At 47.0% G+C, this 23,545-nt stretch overlaps 1 protein-coding gene across 1 annotated transcript; it reads left to right on the forward strand.

The window, feature by feature from the left end:
• Window positions 1-250: 250 nt before the first annotated feature.
• Window positions 251-18,222, forward strand: EMWEY_00007060 (hypothetical protein; the record flags this gene model as incomplete). The annotated part of the gene is made up of 49 exons (XM_013481786.1): window positions 251-377; window positions 523-845; window positions 942-1,130; window positions 1,346-1,535; window positions 1,640-1,931; window positions 2,057-2,234; window positions 2,348-2,524; window positions 2,622-2,771; window positions 2,906-3,024; window positions 3,195-3,356; window positions 3,460-3,587; window positions 3,919-4,001; window positions 4,133-4,378; window positions 4,519-4,731; window positions 4,925-5,130; window positions 5,232-5,493; window positions 5,663-5,869; window positions 6,072-6,271; window positions 6,372-6,576; window positions 6,690-7,060; window positions 7,185-7,370; window positions 7,511-7,924; window positions 8,044-8,433; window positions 8,564-8,765; window positions 8,876-9,204; window positions 9,331-9,547; window positions 9,662-9,962; window positions 10,096-10,245; window positions 10,476-10,651; window positions 10,836-10,975; window positions 11,066-11,234; window positions 11,362-11,721; window positions 11,858-11,966; window positions 12,120-12,213; window positions 12,335-12,535; window positions 12,880-13,155; window positions 13,377-13,645; window positions 13,755-14,014; window positions 14,195-14,404; window positions 14,589-14,724; window positions 14,923-15,191; window positions 15,289-15,666; window positions 15,833-16,252; window positions 16,359-16,607; window positions 16,712-16,912; window positions 17,090-17,191; window positions 17,350-17,574; window positions 17,674-17,816; window positions 17,955-18,222. Coding segments are annotated over 49 exons (10,872 nt in total), but the record flags the coding sequence as incomplete, so codon positions are not given.
• Window positions 18,223-23,545: the final 5,323 nt, after the last annotated feature.

A 23,545-nucleotide genomic window follows, 5' to 3' on the forward strand; every position in this document is an offset into this window, starting at 1 on the left:
TATTGTGCATGTGCAATATATATAAAATATATATATTGCACATGCACAATTTCCCAATGTGTATATATGGACTCAATATATTATCTGCTGCCGTGTCTGGTCCTTATCTTAGAGCGTCTGACAATGCGGAGTCCCCACAAAGGAAGCGAATTGTATCAAAATTCGTCGATTTTCAGCATTAGCTCAAAATGATAGTAATTGTCTAATAAGCAGTAGGGTGTCTGTAGTGCCTTTGTTCACGGCTCTGCAGACGGAGTTTGCGGAGGAAGCTGAGAAAATTAAGCTGCAGTACGAGTGGAACCTGTACAAGGCCATTTTGCTCGCCACCCGCAGATCTTTTGACTTCCTTAGGCGCCAGATGTACTCTGCGCCCCAGGGTAATTCGTCGTGACCCTTACTTGCTGAGGCACAACCGCAGCCAGTTCATATTCTCTTCCTGCACAATATCTTGCAATGAAGGCCAGTGAACACAGTGACCACAATTTCCTTTGCTTCCCGTGGTAGTTCGCTGTCCAGATTCAGGGGCATCCGACTCTTCTGTGAACGCCATCTTTGAAGTGGACATTCAACTAGACGGCACCGGGGTGCGGCTCCACCCATCTATTGACGAGTTTCAGGAAGCGATAAATCGGGCAGCAGTGGCTATTCTTAACTGTTCGAAGTGCATTCGGCAATGGGGGCACCAGGAGGAAAGGGATGGGGAAGACACGCCTGCTTCTTCCAAGCCCAACGGGTTTAGTTTGCGCATAAAAGACGAAAGGGATATCCAAAAGGTTTTGCTGTGCTTCTTCGGATCCATTCAAAACATTCGAGATGAGGTCTCAAAGTACCTCGTCAAGTTCGATGTGAGACAACGCAGTTTCGTATTGGTCCACCGCACTGCGGTTGGTACACCGTATAACCAGAAGCAGTAGCACCCGTCAGGCATCCGTTTCCTTCAGGTGTTCAAATGGCTGTGGATGGAGCCTTGCAAGGACAACTACTTGGCTTTTGAAAAGCAGAATCCGTCACTGGAAGACTTTGAAAAGAAGCTAAAAAGCTTCCGAGAAGTCGAGACTCAGTTGCTTTCAATGGAACAAGCCAAGCCCATTGGAATGCTTCTTATAAATAGTTCGGCTTTGTACCCACAGGTACCAGTGGCTTCGCTCCACCGCAACAGTTGCAATGTAGAAGATATTCGTCTTTGCGCCAGTGGAGCTGGAATACATAGTTACCCTTACTAAAGAACTTAGGTCGTGACAGCATACATAGCGTACTAGGGTATGCAATAGAGGGTTACACCTAAGGGTCCTTCGCTGTCCCTGGGTGCATCCGATACCTTTGTTTTGTGTTGCATGCTACGCAGCTGATTGAACTAGGTCGCCGATGGAACATTTATTACCTCAGCAAGCTGCACGTTACAGCAAAGGAGCGCTTAGAAGCACTGACGGAACAAATAAGACAGGGGTACAAGGGCCTCCACCGTCCAGTGACTGACATAGACGCATTACGGCACGTTATGGATACGCTCACATCAATAACCCAGCAAGAATCAGGTAGGGCATACTTAGTAACTGATCTCAATAATCACCAGGTTGCTGTCATTCAGTACAAATGCTCAACTCCCTCACTCTGTTTGCTCATCCGTGGTTCGCTGCAGACATTGAGGCTCAATTTGAGCCTGTCTTCACAATGTACAGTATGATTGACCGTTACCTTCCAGGTAACGTGACTCTCATTGACAAGGATGAACAGGATCAGAGGCTTTTACTGCGTTCCTCCTGGTCCAAGCTTATTGACGAGGCGCAGGAAGCCCAGGCGAACTTGCAGAAAATGCAGTCTACATACAAGCGAGAACTCATTCTCAACATCAATACTCTGAAGGCAGATTCCAAGCAATTCAGAGAAGATTTTGTCAAAAATGGGCCGGCATGCCCCGGCATAAAGCCGAGGTTAGCATTAGCAAACCCTTACTGTGTGTATTCACAGCTTTCTAGATTTGCAATTCTATCAGTTAGCCAACATGCATGTTGACAGCTTCGAATACCCCTGTGGCTGTGTTGCTCCTATTTTAAAGGGATGCCGTAGAACGTGTCAAGCGATTTAAGGCAGAATGTGATGTTCGAGCTCGCAAGCAAGAGATATACTACGCTGGAGAAGAACTGTTTGGCTTCCCTCACCAGGCCTACCCAGAGCTCGAGCAAACAAAAAAAGAACTGGCGAACCTGAGCCTGTTGTATGATATTTACGTTCAAGTAAGCAAATCAAAAATGACAAATTGGGACGTCTCTTCAAAGCAGCAAACTAGTTGCTTGAAACATTTGTTTGTTTGCTGAGGGAGAGCGTGGGTGTGGCTTTTCTTTTGCAGGTAGTAGACACAATTAAAGAGTGGAAAGATATTTTGTGGGCTGAAGCCCCACCCCAAATTCCTTTCATGACAGAAAGAATTCAGTTCTTTTCCGATGCTTGCAAAAAGTTGCCCAAGCAGCTCAAGACTTCTGATGCATTCGCTGAACTCAAGAAAGAAATCGATGACTTCACTGAGGTACTCGATTGCTCGTTGGTGCAGATGTGTGCCAGCATATGCTACTCCCAAGACACTACAGTTATTTGCAATTGGGGCACAACGAATGCTGTTTCAGGTTCTTCCACTCTTAAAAGAGCTGAGCAAGCCTTCTATCGTGGCGCGCCATTGGAAACAAGTGGAGGAAATAACTGGAAAGTCTCTTGGCATCGACAACGAAATGACACGTCTTCAGGCCCTTGTAGACGCAGACTTACTTCAATACAAGGTGCATAGCACTTTATCCTCTCCTGCGCGTAGAACCATTAGGCACCTTCTGCTTCGCATAATGCTGAGCCGAATTACAATGTCATTTCCCTCTGAAATGAGGGCAAGTGGTTTCAATCGGTTTCGCTGTCGTAGGATGACATTTTCGACATCTGCGAGTCAGCAGATAAGCAGCTGGTGATCGAGGGCAAACTGAAAGATATCGAAAACATGTGGAAGACTTGCATGTTTGAATTCGGCAAGTGGAAAACTCGGTAGGTTACACCAGGGGGTATTTCGACCCTAACCCCCACTGTTGTTGGTAACGGCAGCACATGAGTATACCGCCGTTTTTGCATGTTTGCATAATTCAGAGATACTTCTCCATTGTCTATTCATAAACCAGCTAACGATCGTGCTCAAGCTTATATTTACTGTTATTCAGCGACTACTACTGCATTCTACAAGGTGGCCGCGTGGCGGAGGTCCAGGAGTTACTTGAGGAGTCGCAAATGACACTGAATGCGATGAATGCCATGCGCCATGTTATACCATTCAAAGAGAGGGTAGTGAACATGCTCAGCACCCTTTCGGATGTCGCAGGCAGGTCCTAATCGCCGCCAGGTGCAGTCTCTAATTATTCAAGCCAATGCATCATCCTTCCGCTTGTATGCCCTGCACTGCCCTGAAGACCGTGCGTTGATCTGCAGACACAATCGAAAGTTGGACAAAGGTACAAGTCCTCTGGACATCATTGGAACCAGTCTTTACTGGTGGAGACATCGCAAAGCAAATGCCCGGAGAGGCAAAGCGCTTCCACGCCATCGACAAAGACTGGGTAGGGAATTATCCAATTCTAGTAGCGTTGAACAAGAGAGAGGATCTTGTGCTGAACACATGTTGTGGCAGTCGCAGGCTTCGAGACGATTGCGACCTGTAGGGTCTCCATCGATTGCCATCCATATTTTGTTCTAACGACTCTTTACAGACGCGTATCATGGCAAGAGCATCAGAGACGCTCATTGTGGTAGAATGCTGCCAAAACGAACTTCTACGCCAACTCCTTCCCTCTCTGTTTGCTGGACTGGAGAGCTGTCAAAAATCATTGGAGTCATATTTGGAAGGCAAAAGGAACAAATTTCCGAGGTTCTACTTTGTCTCCAACCCAGTCCTCCTCAAAATTCTTTCCCAGGGGTCGGACGCAGAAACAGTCCAAGACGACTTGGAGAAGCTGTTTGATGCGATTTCTAGAGTATGCAATTGTTGGCCACGGTTGTTTCTGTATGCTTTGGTTGATCCAAACAAATGGCTCGTCAATGTGCACGCTAAGTGACACAAGGGACCAAGCATGAGGGCACGTAGTCCCTTTGGTGTCTGCCGTAGGTGGAATTCGATAAAGCAGATCGGAAGAAAATCACAGCCATCAAAGCTGTGGCTGGGTCGGCGGAGGAAGTGGTACCTCTTACCACCCCCGTGAAGGTGGAGGGGAACATAGAAGACTGGCTGCGTTCACTAGAGTCTCAAATGCAGAAATCCATCAGAAGGGAGTGCAAATATGCGGCACATGAATCGGGATCTATCTACAGCCAAATGACGCTGCGGGAGTTCTGTGACAAATACATCGCACAGGTTTGCCTTCTTTCCTGGTGAAGTACTTCTCCATGCCAGCAGGTTTCTGTGCTGCAGAACGTTGACTACACGGTGCGATGCATTGCCTTTTTTGTGTAGTTGTCACTGGAAAGGTACTGTATGCGAATGGCGGAGCTCAGGTGGCATTGCTCGGAATTCAAATGATCTGGACAGCCGATTGTCAGGAGGCTCTTGATAGGATATCCAAGGAACGGGATAGAACAATCATGGCACAAACAAACAAAGTGTTTGCCACGATGATGGCAGACCTAGTGCAGTGTTGCCTCTCAGACTTGGGGACCAGGCTCAACCGCACGAAGTACGAAACGCTTGTGACCATTCATGTGCACCAAGTGAGTTGCGAACAGCGCTCAGGCATCTCCTTGCAATGCAGGCATGTCCTTGCAACGTTCCTACTGAAGACGGGGTCCTGAAAAGGAACAAGAGTCGGTCGTACGAAGCCCACACTCGGGGGCGTCCTCCATTGTAGCACTCATGAAATTCATTGGTGCACTGCATCCTGTGACTATCTCACCTATTACGCAGCGCGATGTATTTGCGGACTTGTGGAAGAAAGTAAAGGAGCACCGACTCAAAGACGCGAGCGACTTTGAGTGGCTCAAGCAGACTCGCCTGTACTGGAACAACGATGCAGAAAGTGCTTTGATTTCCATTGCTGACGTTGAATTTTCATACTGTTATGAGTATCTTGGGGTAAAAGAGCGTTTGGCTATAACTCCGCTGACAGATAGGTGAGTGTGCACTCTACGGCTGCGCATGAGTTTTGACAAACCATGAGCGGGCACAGCATCAACAGCCCGCGATAGGTAGGTGCTAATGGATTTGCGCTCAGGTGTTACCTTACGTGTTCCCAAGCACTCGGCATGTTTTACGGCGGAGCACCAGCGGGTCCTGCTGGGACTGGAAAGACGGAAACAGTTAAAGACATGGGACGGACACTTGGGGTTTTTGTGGTCGTTACTAACTGTTCGGATCAACACCGTTTTACCGACATGGCCAAGATTTTTAAAGGTCTCTGCCAGAGTGGCCTCTGGGGATGCTTCGACGAATTCAATCGAATCGACCTAGAAGTGTTATCAGTCGTCGCCATGCAGGTTTGTGGGCGTTTGCGGCAATGGCGGGTGTTGGCAAACGAGTCAGCTCTGCCGCAGCTCCGTCTCCGAATCGACAGCAGTGCTGCTATTGTCTGTAGGGGTGTACGAGTAGAATGCACGTAGCATTAACTTCAGTATAAGTTGGCGTTGCTTATTTGGGTGAGTTCAGATAGAATCTATAACTCTTGCAAAGAAACAAGCTCTCAAGACATTTTTATTCCCCGGGGAGTCGGCTCCCATCAAACTCGTCCCAACCACAGCCTACTTTATTACCATGAATCCTGGATATGCGGGAAGGCAGGAGCTGCCTGAAAATTTGAAAGTGCTATTTAGAAGTGTATCCATGATGGTCCCTGATCGGCAGATTATTATTAAGGTAATCAGCTGCTTGGGATAATTATGTTGTAATTCAGGCGGCATTTCTTCCACCACCGTAGCCACGTATGACTTTGATTGGTAACTGGTAGCTTTGAGCATAATTCGTTGGGCTTGGCTTAAAAAAGGGCAAAGTAATGCTCTGGCAAACGTCAGTCGATTCACTTTACTGACCCCCAAATATACGGACTGCCTTCCCGCAGGTTAAGCTGGCATCAGTTGGATACATGGACATCGACAATCTTTCGAAAAAGTTCAAGGTACTGTACGGGCTGTGCGAGGAACAGCTTTCCAAACAAAGGCACTATGACTTCGGTTTGAGGAACATCCTTTCCGTGCTGAGAACAGCAGGCGCCACGAAGCGAAACGAGCCAGAAGCAGACGAGGAAATGCTTCTCATGAGGTAGAATTCAGTGAATCCCTGATGTATACATCATCGCGCAATTCGCAGTCATTCAATAATAGCACACTTACGGAGCAGCTTTTGAAGAAAATGTACGCAGAACCCTTCGTGATATGAACCTGTCGAAGCTGGTTGCGGACGACGTCCCACTATTCCTTTCGCTTCTCAACGACATATTCCCCCGCCAAGCCAACCCACCGAAGAAAGTGTACCAGGAGGTGGAAACTGCTGTCTTACAGGAGCTGGAGAAACGCGGGCTTGTCCGGACCGACGAGTTTTTGATAAAAATCATGCAGCTTTACGAGGTACGCAAATGCATCGCAGGCACGCAAGCATGGCAGCCGTGTATATCTACTTGTTTTGCAAGTAGAATAATGTTAAATAGTTTTGTAAAGAACGTTTTTCATTGGTGCTGCAGACGTCTGTTGTCCGTCACGGTTTCATGCTGGTTGGCGATTCCTGTTCTGGAAAAACAACGATTGCCAACACCCTCACAGCGGCTCTGACAGCCATTGGGCAGCAAACCCGTATTGTAACAATGAACCCGAAGGCAATTACTGCCCAGCAGATGTACGGCGTTAAGGATCCCATATCTGACGAATGGACGCCTGGTATCTTTGCGTGGATGTGGGCTCGGTACAACAATCGCTCGTTGAAGTTCAACACTTGGATTACGTGCGATGGACCAGTAGATGCAATTTGGATTGAAAACCTGAACACAGTGTTGGACGACAACAAGATATTGACTCTCGCCAACAACGACCGTATTCCCATGACGGAAAATACAAGGTGTTGGAGCAAAATCCATTCCTGTGTTGTTGCAAACGGCTAACAGTCTAAAACTTAATTGGTACCCACGGAATCAACACCCGGCTCGCACATGGTCTACCCAATGAATTTTCGTTGTATTCAGGATCGTTTTTGAAGTGGAGAATCTTAACAATGCATCTCCAGCTACTGTCAGTAGAGCGGGGATCATCTTTGTCTCCCCTTCTGACCTCGGATGGAAGCCTCTGATCCAAAGCTGGCTGGAGCGGCTCTCTTCAGGTGGTCCTGAAGGAGCACAGAAGGCAAAAATTATGAGCGAGCTATTCGACAAGTCAGTAGTGCCTCCTCATATGCGAGATGTAACATCTCTCAGTATTTGAGGAGAGTCAAATGCAGAATCAGTGTTTCCCTAGCTCGTCCCTTCAGAATAACGCAATTGTGAATTGTTTGTCTGTTTAACTTGACTTTCAGGTATATATGCTCGTCTCAAGTATACGACTTCGTGCTTAGAGACTGCACGCACGTGATGCAAATCACTCCAGCTGTGATGACCGTGCAGCTCCTTAACCTCCTTACCAGCATGCTGTTGTCATATGAAGCCAATAGCGAAGGCATGACTCAACAAGACTATGAAAACATGATGGTGTATGCCATAGCTTGGTCCTGTGGAGCCTTATTTGAACCGGAGGATAGGCAGAAGTTTAACGCATTCTTAAAGGACAAGATGTTGTCACCACATCAGTGCGAAGCAGGACTTACGATTTTCGACTACTTTGTCGACCCAAAGACCAAGAAATTTAGGAAATGGGTGGCGCCTGATTGGAGCCCACCGAAAGGGGCTTTCTCCTTCTCGTCTATCCTTATACCGACTCTGGACTCAGAAAGGTTTGTCGAGGATGTAGCAGTGGGGCTTAAACGCTGCATCGATGTGCACATGACTGCCAACTCTCCAGAAGAGGAGGTTTCGTTGCGATATGGCACCCTCTGTGGGCGAGCGTCTACAGGGCTGAATACATCCTGCAACTCATGACAAGTCTGCCGCAATCACGAAATCCGCCATCATTTCAATCCGTTTTGCTTCTTGGAGGCCCCGGGACAGCAAAAACCTCTACAGCGCTCATGTTCTTGGAAAAGCTGGATGCAAACGAAACCTTGTGGAAAAGGGTAAATCTATCTTCAGCCACTCTCCCTGAGCGCTTTCAACAAACCATTGAGTCTAACCTGGAGAGAAAGACAGGGAAGACCTACTGCCCGCCAGGTGGCAAGCAAATGGTGTTCTTCCTAGACGACTTGTCTATGCCATTCGTAAATGCTTGGGGAGATCAAGTTACACTGGAGCTGTTACGCCAGTTGATTGAACAGGGTGGCTTTTACTTCCTCGAAAAAGACAAAAGGTATGTTTGCTGTTCTGAGCTCGGCAGCAAATTGAGGCATTATTCTTGTTCATATGAAAACTAATCCAGCTTACAATATTTAAATTGATTGTCAGATCGTCGGCCTTACTGGCTATTATTACGTTTGTAGGGGCGACTTCAAATCAATCATTGGTCTCCGGTATATAGGAGCAATGAATCATCCCGGCGGTGGCCGTAACGACATTCCAAACCGTCTTAAGTCAAAATTTTTTTCTATAAACATGATCCTGCCATCCTTAACATCTGTTGACAACATATACGGGTCGATGATTCGAAGTAGAATAACTCTGAAGAATGGTGCAACGCCGCTGGTAAGAGTTATAGCACTTCAGGAGACCTTTCAGCAGGGGCTGCAAGAACAGGCCGGAATCGAGAGCTGTAGCGTGGTGCACTATATTGGTGTGAGTGGGTTTGATACTAGGTCGTCGAAATGTCGTCAAAGCTTACGCAGGCTACCATAGACGTGTGGCTCGAAGTTAAGAAGCTGTTGTTACCAACGCCTAGCCGCTTCCACTACATCTTCAACCTACGCGATCTTTCACGGGTGTTCCAAGGAGTGTTGAACTGCCCGCTTGACGTCGTAAACACATGTGAAAGCTTCCTTGGCCTCTGGAAGCACGAGTGCACCAGAGTGCTGGCAGATAAGCTATGCCGGAAAAGTGACAAGGACGTTGTCGAAAAGGCCATTAATGATGCGTGTTCCAAGCATTTTGACCACGCGCTGCAGAAAGCAGTCGTTGATACACCATGGTAGTTTCGCTCTCCCCTACGCCTGTTCTGGCATATACGGTCAAACACGTAACCGCCAATATTTGTGGAAATTTCTGGGAGTCCCATGACTTGACTCTAGTCCTCGTGTTACGTTGCTGGCTGTAGGTTCGCCGACTTCCTGCGGGAGCCTGGTGAAGACGAATCCGGCGAGCTACTACCTGCGCAGAAGGTATACGAGCCAGTACCTAATCTACAGCTTGTCAGAACAAGAGCAATGGAGTACCTCCAGAGATATAACGAGGAAAATCCAGCAAAGGCAGCGGACTTGGTTTTATTTGATGATGCGCTGGCTCACCTGATGATTATTTCCAGAATAATTCAGGTACCCAGGGCCTCTGGGAAATTCGGAAAATTCCTCTGAAGTGTTTACGCAATCAGGCAGTGGGTCTAGGAAGCTTCAAAGCCACTCAATTAGCCTTTGTGGGCTATGCTGCAGATGCCGCGGGGCTCTGCAATGCTCGTAGGAGTCGGCGGCTCGGGAAAACAGTCGCTTACTCGCTTAGCTGCGTTCATCGCTGGGCATTCACAGTTTCAAATAGCTATCACCAAGACGTATGGCGATGGTGCCCTGTTTGATGACTTCCGAGCTCTCTACGTAAACACTGGCCAGAAAAATATGCAGACTACGTTCCTCTTGACGGATTTGGAAATAAAGAACGAAGGTTTTCTGGAATACTTCAATTCCTTCCTCTCTACAGGGGAAATATCCGGTCTTTTCGCCAAAGATGAAATGGACTGTACGGCGCTTGCAATCAACTAGAGGTTTTAAGCTCAGTCACACTATTGTGTAGGTGTAAGAGAAATTTCTACTGCATGCGAGCACACCACATACACAGCAGCTGCCGTCAAGTGCGTGTGGGTGTTTTACAGCAATGGTTGCCGACAGGAGGGCTGACTTCATCAAGGAATGCCCCCACTTGCAAGAAACGATGACAAATATGTACAACTTTTTCTTGAACCGTGTCCGTGCCAACTTGCACATAGTCCTCTGCTTCTCTCCTTTGAGCAGGAAATTTGCAGGTGAGCTCTGGTGACACACACAGGAAGTAAAGATGTTGGACACAAATCCTAACATTAGAGGCATCGAAACCAGCATATCATCGTGGCTTCCTAAGCAATAAGAATTGCAGAAATGGTGAAGGGTGATTTTTGACCACATTTAAACTCCATCTGCGGTACTGTCGAGTCTGTCCCAACTGGCACTTGTATGAATGCGGCTATTCTGCGTACCTGCGACTCTTGATTTGTAGACCGGGCACAAAAGTTCCCTGCGCTCTTCAGCTGCACAAGCATTGATTGGTTTTTGCCATGGCCTGAAGCAGCCCTAGTTGCTGTGTCATCGAGCTTTTTGGACAAATTCGAAATTGATGCGAGCCCTGAGAAAAAGCTTATCCTGTACAATGTGATGGGCAACGTACACAACAATGTAAGCGCAAACACAGGGGCCTCATGCTGTCGATTTGTTCTGCTGGGCATAATTTATGACGCGTCTAGTTAGGGTTTCGCTTGACGTTATTGCTTGTTGGGTCGCATTGCCTTCATGGCATTGCAGTAACATTGTCTAGCCACATATCGTAAACTGAGTAAGATTGCACTGCCGGATATGTCAGGTAAACAGAACCTGTGATGATTATTTCCGACGCATGAGGAGATACGTCTATGTCACGCCAAAGTCGTACCTTTCATTTATCAACTTCTACAAGAAGGTCTATACGGAGAAATTTGACGAAGTGAACAATCTGGAACACAGGTAAAGCAATAGCGTGGAATAGCGGCTTCACACTCACGCCTTTATCTACTGCGATGCCGTACTATGCAGCATGGATTGAGTATGGCTCAGCGTGAACGTGGGTCTAAAGAAACTGAACCAGGCTGCTCAAGACATTAAACAAATGAAGGTGCAGCTGAAGGCTGAAGAAAAGAAACTACAGGAGTCCGAAGTGCAGACCAACCAGCTTCTGGCAAAAGTACAAAGCGAGTCTGCCAAGGCGGAAAAGAAGAGCCAAGGGGTACGTACCACGGCAGTTGCTTCTGGTCCTAATTGCAGTCACAAGCCCATTGTCAAGAAAACAGCGTTTTCTGTTTTCCTAGCATAGGTCCTCTGGAATATCCAACACTGTCGTGTGCGCATCCCAGGTGGCAGCATTCCGAGACGAGTGCCTAAAGAACAAAGAGGAGATTGAACGGGAACAAGAGGAGGCGAATAACGATTTACAGGCTGCTCTACCATACCTTCGGGAGGCTGAAGATGCAGTTAAGTCCATCACTGCCAAGGATATAGTTGAGCTAAAGACAATGAAGACCCCCTCAGATATTATCCGTCTTGTTTTTGACGGCGTTCTCATCCTGTTGCAAAATCGGCTAGCAGATGTGAAAGCAGAGTCGAAGGTCATAAACAAGAAGCAGATTGACTTTATTCACGACTCATTTGACGAAAGTGCGAAGGCTATGATGGCGGACGTGCATTTCCTTTCCAATCTCTTCGATTTTTCAAGGGTTAGTACTAATCACAATTTTCTATGCTGGACTATTGCTTGCTCGCCGCCACGAAGAGGACAAATGCTCAACCAGCAGGCGGAAACAAGGTGTCTTATCAGAGTTTTTGTGTCTAATGTGCTTTTCGTGGGAGTAGAAAGAGAAAGACAATATCAATGACGAGACGTGCGAACTCTTACTTCCTTATCTCGAACTGGAGCACTTCAACCCAGCCGTAGCCAAAAAGGCATCAAATGCTGCTGAAGGTAAACATGCTCAAGCATGCAACTGACGCCGTCAAGGAAACGTCAACTCGCTCATAATGCTCCGTTGCGATGGCCTTTTCGCGATTCCCCCACTACAAGCGCTTGGTGAGGTCAATATGGATTGCTCGCCCTTTAGTTACGCTTTCTCTGCAGGATTGTGCAAATGGGTTGGAGCGATGGTGATGTACCATGAGGCTGCAAAGATTGTCAAACCGAAAATGGACTACCTGACAGTACAAACAGCCAGGTACAGTCGCGCTAACAGAGCTTCAAAAGAGTATTCTGCATTCATACGGCTTGGGTTCTATTTATAGTCCATAGCAGTGTTCCAGTTGCTGAGCTATGCGTCATTCAATGCGTGAATATAGGGTTGAGGTTGCCCTCCGTCAGCTGAGCGAAGCAGAAGAGGAGTTGCGAAAAGCTCAGGCTGTGTTGGACGAAATAAACCGTCAATTCCAGGAGGCACTTGCATCGAAACGAGAGTTAGAGCAAAGGGCGCAAGCGACAAAGCGTCGAATGGAGCAGGCGAACAGACTAATCAACGGGCTTGCCGGAGAAAAGACGCGTTGGTTCGTATCCCCTTATTTTTATCCATGTTTAATTGATGCCACATGCTAGCCCAGATTATCATTCACAGCAGGCGAGTCAGGTTGTTGACTGCAGGACGGAGGATTCTAATACCTTCGCCGAGCGGAGAAAACGGCTGGTTGGTGACATCTTGGTGGCAGCAGGATTCGTGTCATACTGCGGCCCATTCAACGCCGAATACAGAGAATTGCTTAGAAAGGAGTTAGTCTCCAGGAAAAAATCACACAATCCGTCCAACAGAACGTGTCCTTAGCTACATTTTATAGTTGGACAGCGATACTGTCGAATGCTGCATTTCTTGGTTGGCGGTGTTTTGCGAAACCAGGATTATGCTGAAGGATGCCAAGAATAACGGCATCCCCTGTTCGGAAACCCTGAACATTGTAGACTTGCTCGTGGACGAAGGAACCCGCGGAGAGTGGAACCTGCAGGGCCTCCCCGCAGACGAATTATCGGTGGAAAATGCCATCATTGTAACACGATCCGATAGGTATCCGCTATTGGTAGACCCTCAAGGGCAAGCCCACAACTGGATTAAGAAAAAAGAGGAGAAAAGCATGAAGGGTTCTCGCCAATGTATAACAACAGCAACTGACCCCAGGTAAACTGTATAGAACATACTGCACCTAGGAGCAGAAATGGCGACCGTCGCAGCAGGATAGAACCCCACTTCCCAGTGCAACCCATTTTCGAGGACCATTTTGGACTTCGTTCCATGTTGCCTCCACTCTCGGGGTGTACGCTGCTTGGTAATTATTCCCAGCAAGCTGGCATAAAAACGAACACGGGTGTTTTACACGGTGTTTTTCTGCCTGCGACAAGGTTTAAGGACAAGATAGAATTTTGCCTTTCGGAGGGTCTGCCAATACTCATCGAAAACCTTGGCGATAACGTGCCAGAAGTCTTAGATCCAATTCTTGAGAAACAGTTCCTTAAGAAGGGGAAGCGGCTTTATGTCACGTTTATGGACCAACAAGTGGATTACAATCCAGCGTTTGCCCTCTACATGACGACGAAGCTGGCGAATCCCCACTTTTCCCCAGAGATCAATGCGAAATGCACCATGATAGACTTTACTGTCATGCATGAAGGTATTAGCGCAGCTGTTGCGAACGTGCCATCCAGGCAGGCAACTGGTGTTGTGGACCCGTGAGCATCTCTGAAGTGTGCACGTAAGGCAATTGTGCTTCTCCGGTTCAGGCCTTGAGCAACAGTTGCTTGGTCGTGTTCTTTCTATGGAGCAAAGAGCTTTGGAAGAGTCTCTTAACCAGCTGGTCGAATCCCTAACGGCAAACACAAAAGCACTGAAAGAGCTGGATAGTCAGCTTTTGGAACGTTTGTCGCATTCCTCTGGAAACCTTTTGGATGACCTGGAGCTTATAGAGGTGCTTGCCAACACGAAAGCGAAGGCAAAAGAAGTCGAGAAAAAGCTCAAAGATGCACAAGAAAAAAAGGCGGAGGTAATATTAGTTGCGCAATACAGTGCCTGAACAAACAAATGATATGAGTAGCATGATGGTTTGCATACCCTGGGAAGCAACACGCTGAGCACGAAGTTGCATAAGCCTGTGTTAAACAGGCTGTGACTCCGAATATTCAGTGCAAGGGACGATTCTATAGTGATGCTTGGGCCAATTCAGATTAATGAGAAGAGAGAGCAATATCGCCCAGTGGCAACTAGAGGATCCGTTCTCTACTTTTGCATGGTTGAGGCCTCGTTGATCTGTTGGATGTATAACAGCTCCCTCGCGCAATTCCTGGAGCAATTTGATATATCCGTCTATAGATCAGAAAAGGCCCAACCAACCCACAAGCGCGTGGAGAAGATTGTAGAGTATCTGACCTATCAAGTGAGCTCTTCATGGAGACAAATCAGTCCACGAACCCGATATGTGTGGCTATATAGGATGAAAAGCCCATCATGCTACCGTATTCTAGTTGCATTGATCGACACGTCAATGAAGAGTTGAAGATGTTACTTGTTGCAAATGGCACTTCAGCAGGGGCATTGACGCCTCAACGCTCTGTTTACAGGTATATAGATACGTCTGCAGAGGACTTTTCGAGAGGCACAAACAGACCTTCGTGATGATGCTAATTCTGAAAATGTTGCAAATTGATGGTGTTCTTCAATCATCCGACATTTCCTTACTTCTAAACGGTGGCGCAGGTAAGACCTTTCTCCTAATGTTCTACCGAGGCGCCAGCAGGGTAATATATCACTTGTGGTCATAACTTTCCAGCCTGGCGGACAGCCTCCTGCGGCCCTACGACTGCTGGTCCCTCTTGCTTTGCTAGCCTAATCAGAAAAGGGACAGGCTTGGCTTTCCACCGTGATGAACGCAACAGGCAAGCGCTGTTTGTGCAGGTCTTGACGAAAAGGCAGAAGCACCTTGCCCCTTCAGATGGTTAGGGCAGGACTCAAAAGTTTGGCTAAACATCTTGCAGCTTTCGCGGACGAGCTTTGGTCGAGATCAAATACAGCTCTTCTGCGAGTTGCCCGACTCTCTTAGCAAGAACGAAGCTGCGTGGAGAAAGTGGATGGAAGACAACGAGCCAGAAAATCTACCAGTCCCAGACTACGAAGACAGGCTTAAGTGTCTGAAAAACCTCGGGCATATATTGAGGCTTTGTCTTGTGAGCTAAAGCCAACACGTTTCACTGACCTAAATAATAAGACTAGCAAATCACGGTTCTGGAAGCTGCGAGAGGCGCTTCCCATGCGACTTTGCAGATTCGCTCTATGAGGCCGGATCGCACGGTGGTGGCGTCAGCACGTGCTATTGATCAGCTGTTGGAACCAAAATATACAGAGCCGGTGACTGACTCTGTGGAGTCCATATGGCAAGAATCATCTTGTCGGGTTCCAGTGGTTTTCTTGCTCTCGGCTGGTGCTGACCCGACATCGAGTATTGATGAGCTTGCAAAGAAGAAACGAAAGTTCCCGACTGACAAAGTATCAATGGGAGAAGGACAGGAGGTAGTTGCAAGGGAAAAGATCAAGTCAGGCTTTTTATCGGGTAGTTGGGTAGTGCTGCAAAATTGCCACCTTGGACTAAACTTCATGAGTGAAATCGAGGAACTGCTTCTTCGGGTTACGGAAATTAACAAGGTAGGCGTTTGGGTCGAACGACAGTTTTTCTGAGCAAAGCACGCCTAAGTGCTTCTACGGTCCATAACTGCAGCTGCTTCTAAGGTGAAGATGCTGGAAAAATTTATATGAAAATTTCATCGTCATCTAAGCCCTCATGGCTGACTCCTCAGAGTTGTTCCCTCAGGACTTCCGTTTGTGGATTACGTGCGAGCCGCATAATAAGTTTCCAATTGGACTTCTGCAAATGGCCATTAAGGTCACGAATGAATCGCCTATCGGACTCAAGGCAGGGCTGTCAAGGAGCTTTACAACGATGATCACTCAAGAAACGCTGGACAAAGTGAACAACGAAAAATGGCGAACAATTGTATTTGCTCTTGCTATGCTGCATAGCGTGGTCCAAGAAAGGCGAAAATTTGGTCCTCTAGGCTGGTGCATTCCGTATGAATTCAATTATTCGGATTTAGAGGCATCCCTGTTTGTTGTAGAGAAGCATCTTGCAGCCACAATATTGGTAGGACAACCGTTATCCTGGTCTACCATAGGATACATGGTGGGCGAGGTGCAGTATGGCGGACGCATTACAGACGACCTAGACAGAGAGGTATGAAAAGAACCACTAGTACTAGTAAAAAGTTCACAAGTTGCGGCAACTCCTGCTATCATGGGCAAAGACTCTAGAACCTCTGTGTTTGTGTGCCTTACCGCAGATGTTCAACACGTACACGGGAAAATGGCTAACTGACGACCTATTCAGGTCTGGATTTTGCTTTAATAGCAGTACTACAAACGCTCATGAATTCATGTACAAAGTTCCACAAGCAACCGACATCTCTGTCTACCGTGACTACATCAACTCGCTACCCTATGTCGACCAACCGGGAGTCTTCGGGCTCCACGTAAATGCCGATCTTACTTTCCGGCTGCAGGAGTCTGCATCGATGCTCGAAACTATACAGGTAAATCTGGAGCATTGCTCTCTTATAATTTTTGCCCAATGCCGTTTCCTTGATAGCAGCATCAGAGTGTGCTCAGACTACGAAATGTGTACTGAATTCGGCAGGAAACTCTCCCAAAATCATCATCAGGGGGCAAGGGAAAGTCACAGGAAGACACAGTCCGCGAGAAATGCGTCGAAATGTTAAGCAAAATGCCAGAAGACTTCCAAGAGAGAGTGTACAGGGAACAGGTTTCCAAACTTTCCGGACCGCCGGCGTTAAATGCAAAAGGATTCTCGGCTCCTCTAAATATCTTCCTCTACCAGGTCAGCATACACCAATGCCAGCGGGAGAGTTGGCCGTATGATACCAGCGATATTATTAAGGGGAAGGCTAGGCCGTGCTCTCGTGCAACAGTGACGGGCAACACAAAAAATGTTTATTCCCGAGCTCTTGCACCTCGCACCTTCGGCGTTTGTTTTTTTATGTTTTCCTTGCCGCAGGAAGTGCAGCGTATGCAGCGCATCCTATCAATTGTCCGCACCAACTTATCATCAATAATCAGTGCAATTGATGGTACTGTCATCATGACCCCAGACTTACAGGTGGGAAGGGGCTTCAGCCAGGAAACCCACACCCGTATGCAATCTACTACGATACCATGCTAAAGCTATACAGAGGCCTGCCAGGGCTGCTGAATTGTTTGCAACACAGTAATCCAGGACAGAGAGCAACAAACGCCTAAATTGTGGGGGTTTCGCAGGATGATGTAACTGCAATCTCTGATTTGCGGGTGCCACGCCGCTGGGTTAAGGATCCGAGCGGTGCAGAGATATCGTGGCTGTCCCCTACCCTTGGAAAGTGGTTTTCGGGCATGAGACTTAGGGTTGAGCAACTGTGTGCATGGCTTGAAAAAGGAAGGCCCAAGTCATTTTGGCTCGCTGGCTTCTTCAATCCCACGGGGTTCCTTACGGGAATGATGCAGGAGGTACGATGTACTTACGATGCACTGTCTCTCTAACGAAATAACATTAGCAGTTCGTGGGGTTTGAAGCCGCTTGCTGCTTGCATTGATGTTGGCATGCAGGTCACACGCCAGCACAAACGCGACCAGTGGGGACTTGATGACGTCGTCCTGCACTCTGAAATGCGTACTGTTGATGTAGAGAAAATAAAAGATATTCCAGACGAAGGGGTTAACATCCATGGCCTATATATCGAAGGATCCCGGTAAGTAACTTGTTTAGAATAACCTTATTCAGCCCGCTGAAGGTTTCCTCCGGCTCAGCCTCTCTCTGCACACTAGCGAACTATGCGTGCTTAGTGGTAACTATGGTACATGCGTGCGCTTCCTTGCTGTTGTCGCAGGTGGAACTGGCATGAATCCAGGCTGGAAGAATCACTACCAAAAGTCATGGTCGACAGAATGCCGGTTGTGCACGCTACCGCCTTAACATCTAGGGACAAACGCAACAAGTCCATGGATTACGGACAGTTTGAACCTTATGACTGCCCGGTCTACAGGTATCCAAACAGGACAGACAAATACTTGGTATTCAGGGTACAACTACGCACGGATATTCACCCTTCGCACTGGAAGCTGAGGGGGACTGCTTTGCTATGCTCTACCGAATGAAATTAGCGGTTGACAAATATATTATGGTGGGTATTTCGATCATGCAATGTATCACCCAGCCAGGGTTTAACCAAATAATTGCTGACATGTGTTGGAAAAAAAATCAGCCCATATATTGTACAATAAATTTATCTCTTGAGCAAATGGTGTATTACCTGACAGTTGAGTGAGTGCCCACCAAACACCCACAGCGATGGGCTGTTTGATAGGCATATGCTGCTGCCTTGTCATAATGAGAACGTGCTAAAGTACAGGCAAACGTTCATTTCTGAGTTGCGCAAATCCCCGGCTGCCTATTATTTGCGGCAACCGGTGGTAGCACCTAGAGGCAGCGACAAGCTGCAGGGGGCACACAAGCAGGCTCTCGCCAATATGCCACTGGATGATTGCTCATGATACTGCCCCACGAAAAACTAATAAGCCAAGGAAGATATGCTCTGAACTCGTCGCTTGTTTAGTTCCCACTCATCCTGGAGATGGAACACCAAACAATAATCTTTATCTGTTTTGTTCCTGCTGGTGCCAACGAAGTGGCGTAACCATTCCTCAGTCAAGGCCGTCTTTGGCTTTGACATGACTTGGGCAAATGTTTGCTTTTCATACCTGCGCATGCTGTTGTTTGCAGCATAAAGCGCTTTACCTCTGACAGAACATATATTTTCCACAAAAAATATATGGTTTTTCTAGCCACTAGCTTATTTCCAGCCACCTATGTATCGTAGACAAAATTGCACTGTATTCACGTGCGAAGCAGAAACAACGAGCTCAAGCAACTTTGAGTGCCACCTTTGATTCAAGCGATAGGCCATGCGAACTAGCTGGTGATCAAGCAAGTCCTGTACAAGTGGCAAATGATAAAATCTTTGCATGCATGGAGGACAACCATTAACTTCGCGTGTACCCCTACGTGACCAGCCGAACCGCCTGCCTGTCTGCAGGGTATTATCCCATACTGGTGAAACAGTATGAACAGGAAGCGATGATTTTGTGTGGCATTCGACTACAAAGGAACGAACAGGAAGCGGCAGTGACTTGAACTGCCAAATGTGGTAGCCCAAGCCTTGCTGGCGAGAGTGGAGTATGCCTGTTGCACGTTGTTGGACCGTTTTGTGTTTATACTGCAATACTTTTTGAGGGTGTTTGCTGGAGCGGCGGCACATCAGACGCACCGATGGATGTAGCCGTAGTACAGAGCTATCGAACAACGCCAGAGTCGGCGCAAGTCTACAGCTAGACAGGATAGCTTCTCATTCATCTGGTGAAGGTCTGCAGGTAGACAGGATAGCTTCCCATTCATCGGCCATAACGTTAGCTGTCCACAGACATCCGCGCATATTTTGACAGACAACGGCAGACAGTGTATGCATCAAGCCATATTTTCTTCTCCCTATTGGACCTGACCGGCTGAGCGTCTTATTGGTACCTCATTATCTTAACTGCAATTCCCGTGTAGTTTGTTGCACCCCATTTGGCCTTCCACAGCATGGCGTGTTATCCGTGAAGTTCAACAGAAAAAAGTGATAAACGCACAAACTGTCAAGAGGCTGGTTGTGCGTTTAGCACTTTCCTCTGTCAAGAGGCTGTTGAGCTGCGCGCGCGTCCAGGGCTGCTGCATGCACCAGATTGTACAACTAGCATGCCTGGTTGATCGTGACTGCAACGAAGGAAAAGTTTTAATGAAGCGCCAGATGGGCCATGAGCGTATGCGACACCGCGCCCTTACTATAGGTGAATAGACTGAGCATAGGCGGATGATAGACTACTCTGCGTGACCAGAATTAGGGTTTGCTGATAACAGAAATCAGCAGAGGACGGGTGCAATCACGTTCTTTTGAGAACGGATCCTGTGAGCCCTATTACTAGGATCCAACTAAAACATTATTAATCCAAACTGCAAGCCGCGTGTTTTAGAATATCAGCAATATTTTCTTCTATTAAGTTGCATTAGCTACTACACTAGTGCCTCACGCAAGAAATCCAATTCGGTTACCAGCATAACGGGTGTCCATCAATGCGTGGGGCTTCGAATGTTTTTTCGTTTTAGATTACAGAATAAAACGAATATGCTCTCCGCGGCAAACTATTTAAGACTCGGCCGTGTGACTGACTCGGCAGTGGATTGGCATGGTCAGGTGCACGGGAAATTGCAGTTGGTATCAAGCAGCCGCGGGAAGGAATAATTAAACCTTTGTGGCACAATTATTCTGCACGAATTTTAGGTGAAATATCTCGTTGCGACGGGATTTCATGAAGCTACCAACGATCCAGGGTTTGTAGATGAAGGACCAAGTAGCACGACGTTCTACGGACTGCGAAGGTTGGCTCCTGGGATATGCAGCTAGAATGCACAGGTGGCAGAGCGTTCCATCAAACGCGGAGATTCCCTGCAAAATAAATCTCCTATGTATAGCAATACCAGAAGCACCTGGAGTGCAGTGTAAAAGAATGCATATTTGGCTGGAGTCACCCGGCGAAATTTGTCCGGTGTACAATAATGCCGCACCCGTCTGTTGCGCATTTAGACACACTGAAACTATCCTGTTTGCACCGCGCAAACGTATCCTCCTCTGGAAGTTCCGCTTTAATGAATGAGTTCCGCCTGAATGATGTGGCAAACGAGGCTTGCGTACACTTACGTTGGGTCAACCGAACATGAGATGTGCGTTCAGTGAGGATGTAATAAAAAGCCTTCTTCAGAAATAGAATGCCTTTTTTTTCTATAGGACAGGATGCACACAAGAAAGTACTATAGCAGTTTAAGCGAACAAATTTTGGAAACAGTTTAAGGAATGTTTTACGAATACCCGAAAAAAACAAAGAGCAGGAAGTGGGTTGGATGCGATAGAGAGCTCGTCCGGTTGCAAAAGATTTTAATGCTAACATGACCGCTGAACTCTGGCAAATTTCCTGTAAAATCGTGCACTAAAGGTTCCCATTTTCTGCCAAATCACCTGCACAGCCAGGCCAACATTTTTTGCCCATGAGCTCAATATCTGTACAAGAAAGGAAAACACGCCACGAAATTTCAAGCGAATTGCCAGATCATGGCATCGATTCAGTTCATAACCTATATGCTGTTGTGATGTCCTTACCGGTCCATCTGGCTAAATGTTAGTTTCTTCGCAAAAGATAATATATAGCTGTTCAGTTTCGCTCATGAGATAGTCCGCTAATGTGTTACATGTTGAACGCCTCTTCAACACACTGCTGCTGCGGAACCTCTTTATATCAGACACGCGACTTCCAAAGAAGAACGAACACATGGTCTTTGCAGGTTATTCAGAATTTTGCCTTCAAATCTTCTGCACTGGTTAGCAGCAAACGCTGCAGTACTTTGACCATAGCAAGAAAGAAGGTGGAAACTCAAGAAACCGCAGCGCTGGTTTTTTCTCGCTAGATGCGAAGACAAGTCATCCGCTGTAAACTGGGCTAAAAAATGGCTACATAGGATTAGCGCTTGAGATGATTGCTACCTGGCATTCTGGCGTCGGCGGACAGCAGCAAATGAGGAAAAAAATGCTTGCGTTAAAAAAACGCTTGGGGGGTTGCTTAGTTACACGCACGGACGTAAAAAATACAAAGATTGCCTTCTCGCAGGCTAATATACCAAATATATGCCCATATTGCCACCACCAAGCAGCATCAAATATCCTAAAATATTTGCGCTATATACTTATTGGGAAGGAGCGCAAGGGTATGCAAGAAGCAAGTTAGAGTGGGCTCGTTGTGCATCCAATTGTTCGTGAAGGTTGCCTACTTGTCCTTCATTGCGGAAAGCCTTGAAGCCGGAACGGCCAAACGCAGCCACGTTACATTGTAAAAAGGCTAGGGGTGCCAAGTGTTTGTTGTTTGTTTTATGTTTTTCAAGTGCAATGCGGCTGCGGTGCTCATGAGTCACAGGGGATCAGCTGAAAGCTAAGCCACCGAACACCTGTTGCTTACCTCTACATCCAGGCGCAAAGCGACGACATCATTTTGTCAAAATCGGAGAGATGCCATCGTCGATTGATGGTTGTACATACAGACAGGCTGAAGCTAGCTGAATTTCAGCGCGGTTTTCCATATAGGTAGTGACTGAGGCTACCGAGTTTTCCGTGTACCACAGTTCCTATGCTCTGCACTGGTGAGCTTAGGAAGCGGGCTGTCGATTATCAGCTGTAGCCAGCGGAGAAAGCGACCTACTGTACGCATTAATTCGATTCTGTAATGGGTTCTCCAATCTATAACTTCATCCAGCCTTTTTGAGGACTCCTCGACAACCACTGCTATTCTTCCAATGTTCCTTAGCCCGCCCTCACGGCAAAAAGGACTGCATACATTGAAAAAAAAAATCATGAAGCTACAAACAACCTTGGATTGAAATGAGGATGAGCACCTCCTCTGGGTTGCTGTTTGGCTTCCAATCCCGCTATCATAACGCGTTCACAACACAATCAATCTAGCAAATAAACTGATAGCAAATACAGAAAATTAGAGGGGCCTCGCCAAGCAAAAATTCCAAAACGATCGCCAAACCAGAAAACTAATCAGCAACTTGCGGAAAACCATGTTCTAAGCTTGGTACGCAGTTTTGACATTCACGGTGTAAGCTACACAAAAGATATTTTCTTGAATTGAATGACGCATTTTGTTGGCTTTCATCACGTCCCTTGAAGGATATATTGAATACTATTTCGAGTACAAAGCTCCTTCAAGCTGCTCTGGAAAATGCAGTAGAATCAGTTGGCGCTGTGAATAACCAATTGAACACTTCAGTCTCCATGCGGGAAAAGCATTTCTGCATGACGTACTAACAAGGTAGACATCATCGCCTCATTTTGACAGGCAACATTTTATGTACAGTTTTTGCCGGAGCATGCAATATACCCAAGCCGGTTGTTTATGAATCATGCTTCAACTTCAAGACAATCCAGAAGCCTTGAAATCGCAGAGGCCATCCTTATGAGCAACAATATACTTGGCACTACGATTTAAGCCAACGTGCTAGCTACAGTAGACCATATATTCGCATGCTGTATTCGACTCGCGTTTAGCCTCGGGTTAACGAAAATTACCTCATGCGAAAATTGGATGTATTGAACATATACTGGGCAGGAATGCAGGAACACATATGCATTATATACAGTGCTTTGGTGTTCCCTTTCACGTTCATTGATACACGGTTATTGCATTACGTTCCAAGCATTTCTGCCGTAATGAGTTTTTTTCTTGTCTGGCACAGTCTGCGTAACAACCATTATTCCAAAAGGTTCCCAGCTTAGCAACGGTAATCAGTTTTTTGCTTCTCTGGGACTGTTTGCGTTCATCTTTTAAAAGAATTCTG

This window comes from Eimeria maxima, genomic scaffold, assembly GCF_000499605.1.
Source record: "Eimeria maxima Weybridge genomic scaffold, Emw_scaff42, whole genome shotgun sequence".
Classification (NCBI taxonomy): domain Eukaryota; phylum Apicomplexa; class Conoidasida; order Eucoccidiorida; family Eimeriidae; genus Eimeria; species Eimeria maxima.